This window comes from Salminus brasiliensis, chromosome 5 (assembly GCF_030463535.1).
Source record: "Salminus brasiliensis chromosome 5, fSalBra1.hap2, whole genome shotgun sequence".
Lineage (NCBI taxonomy): Eukaryota > Metazoa > Chordata > Actinopteri > Characiformes > Bryconidae > Salminus > Salminus brasiliensis.
In genome coordinates this window covers 12,321,056-12,331,431 of record NC_132882.1, presented here as the reverse complement: position 1 = coordinate 12,331,431, position 10,376 = coordinate 12,321,056, and the positions used below count along the sequence as shown (strand labels likewise).

The window sequence follows — 10,376 nt, the reverse complement described above, 5'->3', positions numbered from 1 at the left end:
ACGTTTTATTCTTCCCTAAGTGTTTCCTCAGCCTCTAAATCCAAGACAGTGTTTAATAATGTTACCGTTACACATATCAGCTGGATTTTGGTAAAGTTCTGAGTTTCTGAGGATGCTTCTCTGGGGTCTTCCGGGGGAAAGCTCTCAGTTGTGTTGGCAGGTTAGTGTTGAGTTCTATTCTGTGTGTATCCGCACACCATGAGCCTGTGTTTACACACTGGTTTGACGCCAATGCCATCTGATAACACAAAGCTCTTTCAATGCTGTGTGATGGTGGGTGGCCAAAACAAACAAGCATCAAAGTCTGCTATTTATCGTTGAAAATCTCAGCTGTTTTTTTTTACGTTTGCTTGTGTCAGTACTTATTATCTGTTTAAAAGGTAAACTTTATTAATGTGGGAAGATAGAACTGAGTATTTCTACCTTTCCACTAGCTTCCTTCTAGCTTACAGTTTCAGTTGACTAATAGGTCCAACATATATGCATGCATCATTAGCAAGATACACTTTGTATCTGCCAGTTAATACTGCACTTCATAGAGAGCTACTATCAAAAAACAATCATCTTTTAGTAGGAAGATTTTCACTGGAGGTCCTTGTACTTTATTTCTACTTCAAATGTCTTTCTGGTCACAGTTCTGAAGGGCTAAAGGATATATTCTCTCAGTTCAGTGCTACTGATACAACTCATTAAATGTTGCTTTTTAAAGGAAAACATGCACCCTAAGGTTTTGTATTCCAGTTAATTAACTGGTTGATAATCTAAACTTTTACAACAGCTGAATATCAAATATTTTGTTAACAATGACTTGTGTTTTAAGTTAATTAACTTTTTGAATTCTGGGTTTATTATTTAGTTCTTCATTCTAATGTAGAAACTGTTGTGAACTGTTTGGTAAACCATTTGGTGTAGCATATCTTGTGGAGTCCCACAGGGATCAATTTTGGGGCCTCTGAAACTGTTGTTAATTATGAGACAGTATGAGAGTAGATGATATGTGGGCTTACATACAGGGTCTAATGGCTTAAAACCATCCCTGTTCATTACTTTTGAAGTTGAAATGACAAATTCTTTTTTTTTTTTTAACAGAATAATCAACATTTTCGGTCACAGACATTTAAATAAGGGGCTTCCAAATGACAAAATATGTTTACTGCTGTCAACAGTCAAGCTAGCCCCCACTGCAAAATTGACATCTTTAAGCTTGACTATTCAAAGCTTGCAGCTGACCACACAAACAGCGAAAAAGCCTCCTGGAGGAAAGTTTGTGGTCAGGTGAGACAAAGATGTTTGGAGGGGTAAAAGCGAGGCGTTCAACCCCATAAACACTGTACCAACTGTTAAGCATGCTTCGGGTCAGTTTTGTTGCAAGTGGAACTGCTACACTGTAACCCAGATAACATGCCCAGATGGGGCCTATATGGGTGGCTCTGTGGGTTTCTCTGTGGGTTCTGTGTTGTCTCCACATATGGATTCCCACCAGGGTCAATGATGGGACCAGGAGGAATTAAACATGGATAAGGGTTGTATACTGCACATGGGGTCTAGATGGGACCCATGTGAGATTTGGGTGAACTGTTGCAATGAGTCCATGGCCACTTGGAACCTACCTAGCCTACGTTTCACCCATCTGAGCCCCACGTGACAATGTAGAGAACTTCAGATTTCTTCAGCATAATTTAACATCAGATATACAGTTGAAACATGGACGCAACTGGGTGTTCCAACAAGACAATGACCCTCAAACACATCCAAGGTGGCTGAGAAATGGATAAAGCAGGCTAATACGAAGCTTTTGGAATTGCCTTCCCTATGGCCCTTACCTTTTCACCTTAATGAAAGAATGTGGTTAAAAACTGTGCTTTTAAATGTCATTAAAACTATTCTGCCAAGAACAGAATTCCATTAGAAGCTTCCAAAAGTCACCAACAAATATGGTGCAACCTGCTGAGGGACATTTAAGATAGACATGATCCTCTCTATATAATTTTGACCCTGTATTTATTTTAGAAAACCATTATTCAACAAATTCCTGTTTTAATAACCTATGTCAGCATTAATGAATTAAAACCTCTCAACGGTGCAATACAGAAATCTTACATAACATGGATCACCATGCTCAATAATGATCAATGTCAAGCATCAGGCCCCAGCATTAAGCTGTTGAGCAAAACTAATTATCCAACATCAGTACCTGACCTCCCAAATGTTCTTGTGGATGAACACAATCACATCCTCGCAGCAATGTTTTGACATCTCGTGTGAAGCCTTCCCAGAAGAGTAGAGGCTGTTACTGCACCAGAGAGGGACAGACTCTCGATTAATAGCCTTGATTTCAGTAGAACTGTTGGAAGAGCGAATGTCTACAAACTGTTGGGCTGACAGTGTGCTTTATAAAGCAGAGTAATTAAGAGGAGTCCCGTTGTCTTTTACCTTCAGCCAAGTTAGTTTTTCCCTGTGGGGAATAGTTCTGCTGTTTTCTCAGGAAAGGATGTGCTTTCGGGCACATTTTTCTCTCTCCTCGTCTGTTCTCACAGGCTGTGCTGACTCACTACAAACCTGCAGTTTCATTTAGAATGTGCCTCAGTTCTCCCACCCACAGTTTCTCTCTCCTCATCACTGACGATACCCTTGAACATCGCTGTTTTCCTACAACAACTGCACATCACCATGGAGACCTTTACTCTGACAGTGCAAGTGTTAGCAAGATCAGCTACTTCTCAGCACAATTATATACACTCCACATGGTTTTATACAAGAAACATGTCAAACTGAGAGAAATTGGGTTTCAGCAACACCCCTCTCCACCCCCTCCCAGAAAAGGAGAAGTAAAAACACTGAAGCTATTTAAGCAAGAGGGTGGTGATTAATGATCTAAGTGCATGGCTGTAGTTGGTATTATCTCTGACCCAAAAGTATGTCACTGATTTTGTTTTTGAGAGAAATGAAGATGAACATATCAGAGTTGCCTAAATGCTAGCACTTTTTGACTGACACACACACACACAAACACACACTCCCACACACCCATGAGAAAGATGTTTATGGCAAAAAGGCCCAGATGTTTCCCACTGCCACCCTGTAAATCTCTGCCTATGATATGGGGCTCTATGGATTATGCACAGTGGGCGGTTAGCAAGTTAACACTCACTTTGTACGATGCTTTGCACTTCCTTACGCTCCTCTGACACGCTTCTCAAAATGCTGTCTTTTGGAGTGTTTAGTGGTTTGCATTTACATCACCACAATATAAAGCTATTTACATTTGCCTTAGCATCTAATCACAGTCTGAAAGACATGACATGACATGAGTTATACATAATGATGTGAACTAGCTGCATGATATGCATTTAGGCCCAGTCGAGTCTAGCCTTAGCCTTGTTTTTGTGTTTTAGGTTCTAAAACAATCTGGTTTAAGAACAGTGTTTTCATTTTCGGGCATATTTTTCTTATTAGAGCAAAACCCACTCAAGAGGCCTGCTTTTAACAACTACCAGGGGTTGAGAAGCTGTAACAGCAAATGTTTAAACATCTGCATTTAAAGCCTCAACCAATCAAACAAACCACTGTGACTCATTTAGAAAGTGTTATAGAAAGGGGTTTTAAATGAAAATGCACTATGTGGACAAAAGTATTGGGACACCTGCTCACTCATTGTTTCTTCCAAAAGAAAAAAAGAGTTTATTGTGTTTTCGTTGGAGTAACTGTCTTTACTGTCCAGGGAAGGCTTTCTACTAGACTTTGGAGCATTGCTGTGAGGATTTGATTGCATTCAGCGACAAGAGCATTAGTGAGGTCACCCCCAACTCCCGAATTCATCCCAAAAGTATTGGGGGCAGCACCATTATTTCAGAGAACACAGTTCCACTGCTCCACAGCAACACATGAAGGGCTTTATACTTCTGTAGCCCATGTCTGGCTAGCCATGCCTAAAGGCTAGACCTGGGACAAGGAGATCCCTGCTTCTAGCCCCTTGACCGAAGTGGGAGGTGATGGGAGTGAAGGAACAACACTTTCTCCTCCTTCAGTGTTCACAGCTGAGATGCCCTTGAACGAGGCACCTAACCTCAACTGAGTTCCCGGTGCTGAGGTGGCCACCCAGGTGTTTGTTCCCGAAAGACTAAAGACTAAAGACAGGATGGAAAATGTCCACACAGTGAAACTGTTGTTGGTATATAAAGACCTCAAGGGAAAAAAGATCAAATACAAGATAACGTCGGCTCTTTAAGCCCACTACGTTCCCCTGAACCTCAGTTTGCATCGACTACATGCTCCTGTGAGCTTCTGTCTGCCTTGTATTCATCCCCACCCATTTGGAAAAGAAAACACGGCTGTAAATGTAATGTGGCATGCTGTCACACACCAGCCTTCAGGAGCCATCCGAACAGTGGCTCCACAACCATGGACTCCCAGACCCAGAACTATGTGGCTACAACAATGGAGCCATCAGGCTTGTCTTTGCCTGTTGCTTCTGTGCTTACTTGAAGGTCCACTGTCGGCTGTGCCGCTGGTTGGACGCTGCTGTATCAGTGCGGTTGGAGACAGGAATTCCAATGTCTGACTCTATCTACTCCCCTCGGCACCTTTCAGACTGCCTTGGGGGAGTACATTCCATACCTCATCCTATTAGAATAACCCTATGGATGAATCACGGCCTGTACTCAGCCATTAGTCGTTCAGAAGACGTTCTCCAATGCTTGATCAGCATCTCCCAGACGTCTACAAAAGTGAAGTCATATGTTGTGGTGACCACATTGCGGTGCCTGAGGTTCCCCATGGTTGAAGGATCATAGACAGCTTCAAGGCTGTTCAAAGTCTCGTCCACAAGCCTTGAAAAATCCTCAGGTCTTGTTTTGACAGCGAAAACCTGGTGTCATCTGAGTTTATGAGCAGACTGTCTTACCTAGACTCTTTATTTGTTCAAGGCTATAAGGTCAGAAATGGTCTGTAATGAAACTCTTCTGGGAACTGAATTAAATGGTGTGGTTAAGCCAGGATGAAGTGCATTTGTATGGTACTGTTTTCAGGCTGTAATAAAGTACACTTGACAAATCTCATAAGAGCGTCGTTTTGTGACTACAGATATTGCAGAACACAGGACAAGTTGGATTGTAACCCAGGAGAACTCATATCTGGACTCTATTCAAATGTAAATTAGAGAATTTGTGTAATCCAGAAAGTGTACTGAGAAAGATATAAATTTAACAATGGAGTTTTCTCAGGGCTTTTATCTAGAGCTGGACTCCCTGGGCTCTCTTCTCCCTTCATTTATTTCTAAGCAGATGGTTCATAAAGCCCAACTCAACCTGACATATTACCTTACTTAAGTTTCCAGGACTTATCTGATGGCATTTAAATTGTTCACCACAGGTAACATAGGTTCCCCATAAATTTCTTGCTTATCAGCACAGTGGTGATGGATTCATGTGAATCATAAAAATGCCTTTAATGCTTTGTCTCCAAAAAATATTAAAATCTCAGTTCAAACATTTTATCACACTTGATTCACATGTGACAGAAAACATAAAAACACTGGTGATGTGCTCCCAGTGCTTTAGGTACATCCCTGAGTTGATGAACAGTAGGTTGGCTTGGCTGTTCTCTTTGCTGAGTGATGATTAACTGGTCACAGCCTGAAGGAGAATGAAATATCTGTCTGTCCAGGCAGCCAGGTGTAGAGGCACTGATATCACTCCATACTCTGGTTGGTGATTCAGTTCATGTCTAAAGACAAACACTAAAGCTTTGTTTGTTGGAAATACATCTCAATGTTGCCAGAAATGCTGCCACTGTTGATTCTTACCTAGCTATTTTTAGTCTGGTTGTTTTGTTACCACAAAATAATATATTGAGGCCACAAGATAATATATCATGGGCACAAGATATTGAGGGTATGAGATACTATATTAAGGCCACTAGATAATATATTCAGGCACATTCACAAGGTAAAATGTCAAAGCCACAAAATAGAACACTGAGACCACAAGATAATATACTGAAGCTGTGAGATAATGTAATAAGGGTATGAGATAATATGTTAATGTCCCAAGATAATATATTAAGGCCATGAGAAAATATATTGCAGCAATGAGATAATATATTGAGGCCACAAGATAATATAGTAAGACAATGAGTCCATGAGGCAATATATTAAAGATATGTAGTGACATATTAGGGCCACAGGATAATATAATGAGGCCACAAGATAATATGTTAAGGTCACAAGATAATATATTACTTTTGTCCTCAATATATTTTCTAGTGGCCTTAATATATTTTCTAGTGGCCTCAATAAATTATCTTGTGGCCTCAATATATGATCTGGACTTTCCTCAGAAATCTGTCAAATAAGAGACTCTGAGAAAATCAGTTTCCCATAATTCTTTTAATTGGTACCCAAATAAGATTTTCTACAAATCTGAGAGTCTCAAGGTCAATACTTTGAGCAAGTACATGTTCCTTGAGGAACTTTTAATGGTTGTTCAATTTGAAACTGTGGAGGAACCTCTTTAGGTGCATAAGAGAACCCTTCAAAGAACCTTTCTTCTTCTAAAAACCTTTTCTCTAAGGTTCCTCAAAGCGTTTTAAGGGGATTCCTCCACAGTTTTAAACTGAAGAACCCCTAAAAGTTGCTCAGGGAACTTATACGTATAACAGAGTGCATATATGGTTCTCTCTTTCTGCAAATGTGCAAAAGAGGGAAAGCAATCAAAGGCCTTTTTTTTATCAGTGAGGACACGAGACAGCATCTGAATGGCTTCTGAAATATGAGTTTGGGCATCTTTCAGATACAGAGTGGGAGAGATCCTGCGTTATCGTAAATCTTAAAGGAGGAGACACGGCGCGCGTCGTCCTTCTGCCTGCGGGGTGTGGATAAAGCGCAGCTCCACCGCGCGACTCAGGTTTCACTGTTTTTCCGTGGGCCGCTTGAGCTCGGCCGGACTGAGACCGCCTTTGTTCACCAGAGGGAGGTGAGGGAGGAGAGAGAGAGAGCAGGAGAGAGAGAGAGAGTGAAAGAGAGAGAGAGTGAGAGAGAGAGAGAGGCAGCCTGGTGCGCGCTGCAGGACCGTTGAGACTGTGCCATGGCTCGGGGAGACATTGCAATATTGAGGTGAATTACACTAACACTGTTTACTGCCACACTGCCTGTGTGTGTGTATGTGTGTGTGTGTGTGTGAGAGAGAGAGTAAGTGATAGGGGAGAGTTTTCTCATGCCATCTTTCCACTTTTCTCCTCTCAGAGTCACTCTGAGGTTCTTCTGCCTCGCTGCGCTGTGGCACTGCCATCCGGGGTCTGCCTTTCAGCTGCTGGAAGGTAAGCTGTGCTCAGTCTGTCTCCTAGAAGCAGCGTAGCGTGTTTTCTCTGCGCTCTCTGTCATTGACTGCAGCCGTGTTGAGATGAGGAGCTCCTGGAGCTGAGAGGAGCTTCTGTCTGGAAGTGCTGCTGCTGGTTTAAACAGGCCGCTGCTGCTGCTGCTGCTCTCGCGCTGCTTCACGGTGTGAATGAAAGTCGTTGTCTGGAGTGTTTATTTAGGGGACTTCTGATCACGTGGAGTTATGGAGGTTATTAGCGCTGCACGGGACGCACTGACAGCAGCGGATCTACTGCGGCTCCAGCGCCGATTCCATCACCTCACCACGCTCACTGTGGAGAACGCGCTGAGGCTGCGCGCCAGTACGCGTGCTGGGGTTCTAACCAGTGCCAGCGTTCTAACCAGTGCCAGCGTTCTAACCAGTGCCAGCGTTCTAACCAGTGCCAGCGTTCTAACCAGTGCTGGCGTTCTAACAGTTATAGTTCTAACCAGTGCTGGGGTTCTAACCAGTGCCAGCGTTCTAACCAGTGCCAGCGTTCTAACCAGTGCCAGCGTTCTAACCAGTGCCAGCGTTCTAACCAGTGCTGGCGTTCTAACAGTTATAGTTCTAACCAGTGCTGGGGTTCTAACCAGTGCTGGCGTTCTAACAGTTATAGTTCTAACCAGTGCTGGGGTTCTAACCAGTGCCAGCGTTCTAACCAGTGCCAGCGTTCTAACCAGTGCTGGCGTTCTAACAGTTATAGTTCTAACCAGTGCTGGGGTTCTAACCAGTGCCAGCGTTCTAACCAGTGCCAGCGTTCTAACCAGTGCTGGCGTTCTAACAGTTATAGTTCTAACCAGTGCTGGGGTTCTAACCAGTGCTGGGGTTCTAAACCAGTGCCGGTGTTCTAACCAGTGCTGGGGTTCTAAACCAGTGCTGGGGTTCTAAACCAGTGCCGGTGTTATAACCAGTGCTGGCGTTCTAAACCAGTGCTGGGGTTCTAAACCAGTGCTGGCGTTCTAACCAGTGCTGGCGTTCTAACCACTGCTGGCGTTCTAAACCAGTGCTGGGGTTCTAAACCAGTGCTGGCGTTCTAACCAGTGCTGGCGTTCTAAGCACTGCTGGCGTTCTAACCAGTGCTGGCGTTCTAACAGCTACAGTTATAGTTCTAACCAGTGCCGGCGTTCTAACCAGTGCCAGCGTTCTAACCAGTGCCGGCGTTCTAACCAGTGCTGATGTTCTAACAGCTATAGTTCTAACCAGTGCTGATGTTCTAACAGCTATAGTTCTAACCAGTGCTGATGTTCTAACAGCTATAGTTCTAACCAGTGCTGATGTTCTAACAGCTATAGTTCTAACCAGCGCTGATGTTCTAACAGCTATAGTTCTAACCAGTGCTGATGTTCTAACAGCTATAGTTCTAACCAGCGCTGGTGTTCTAACAGCTATAGTTCTAACCATTGTGCCGGCGTTCTAACCAGTGCTGATGTTCTAACAGCTATAGTTCTGATCAGAGTGCTGGCATTCTAACTGAAGGCTTGGGTTCTACCTGAGGTACCTGCGTTCTAATAAGAGTGTGAGAGTTCTGACCAGCGTGCTGGCGTTCTACCTGAGGTACCGGTGTGTTCTAAACAGAGTGCCAGAGTTCTGACCAAATGCGCTGGTGTTCTAACTGAAGTACCTGCGTTCTAACTGAGGTACTGACGTTCTAAACAGAGTGTGTGGGTTCTGACCAGTGTGCTGGTGTTCTAACCTCGGTGTTCTAACCTGTGTTCTAACCTGAGTATTTGTGTTCTAACTGGATTACTTGTGTTCTAAGCACATTGTTGGCATTCGAATCAGCTGGTGAACTAACCGGCACACTTGCGTTCTAACTAGAGTGCTACCGTGTTCTAACCAGTATGTTGGCATTCTAATTGCACTAGCTAGCTAGCTGTAACGGGTGTACTTGTGTTCTAACTGGTGTAAATGCATTCTAACTAGTGTAGAAGTGTATTGGCATTCTAACTGCAATACTTTTGTTCTAAAGGGCATACTTTTATTCTAACTAGCGTGCCAGCATACATGTGGTCTAATTAGCACTTTGGGGTTCCACACTCCTAAAGAAGTGTGTTCTTCAGACATTCTGTAATAAGGGCAGAGGTTCTGTATAGAACTGTGACACATCAAAGGACTATTAAACTTAAATAAGCATTTTTGCATGGTTAATGGTTCTTCTTCTGTTGCATATAGTTCTTTGGTTCTATATACCTCCAAAAAGGGTTCTGACCAATGTTGCATTCTGTCTAGAACGTTTAGTGTTGGTTCCTGAACAGAAAAGTGTTCTAGTGCCAGTGTTTCTCATGGCACAGTGTTTCCTCTGCTCTGACACACCCACATCAACTTGAGTCAAGTGCCAGATAGGGCTCCTCCAGCTCCAGCGCTGAGAAACACAGCCCAGTAGTGTAGCGGTGAATGGAGGTGACTTGTATCACACTGAGCACATTGTGCCTCTCATCTGAAGAACTTTATCAGTTCAAAAGTTCAACACAAGTCAGCTCATTGGAATGCAACCATCCTGTATCTCTCCATACACAGTAAGACAGGAGGTTTAGATGCAGATTGTAGAGCTTGGACAGCAGTGATGATGCTCACGATGCTCTGGCAGCAGAGCGCTTCTTCTTCCTTTCTGGAGGCAGAAGAGCTCAGTGCCCTGTCACAGCTCTGTTATTTAGGATGCTCACAGTTAATCAGTAAAGTAAAGCAAGATGTTTGTCAGCTCTTTGCTACAGAGGCCAAGAGCTGTAACACATTATTAAGAATGGGGTCTGTTTTATGATACTGTGAGCAATAGTAACAGAATAGAACAAAGGTCACCATATCAATATACATTAGATTTCCAAATGTTTGTGGACCCCTGTTATTATTATTGAATGGATTCAGCTACTTTACCCACACACAGCTTGTCTTATTTCCTGTGGAGAAGTACTGCCAATAGAATATGACTCCCTGAGCCAAAAAACATGAACCTACTGGCACCATGCATAATGCCAGGCATGGGTTAGAGGGGTATAAAGCCCCCCAGCATTGAGCTGTGCAATCCAA

General features: G+C 43.2%; 1 protein-coding gene across 1 annotated transcript in view; it reads left to right on the top strand.

Moving 5' to 3' along the window:
- The first annotated feature begins 6,962 nt into the window (after window positions 1-6,962).
- Window positions 6,963-10,376, top strand: part of col15a1a (collagen, type XV, alpha 1a) — a 101,829-nt gene continuing 98,415 nt past the window's right edge. The window contains exons 1-2 of the mRNA XM_072679392.1: window positions 6,963-7,111; window positions 7,241-7,314. Of these exons, the coding sequence (XP_072535493.1) occupies window positions 7,083-7,111; window positions 7,241-7,314 (103 nt within the window). The 5' untranslated portion in view covers window positions 6,963-7,082. The remainder of the gene's footprint in view (window positions 7,112-7,240; window positions 7,315-10,376) is intronic.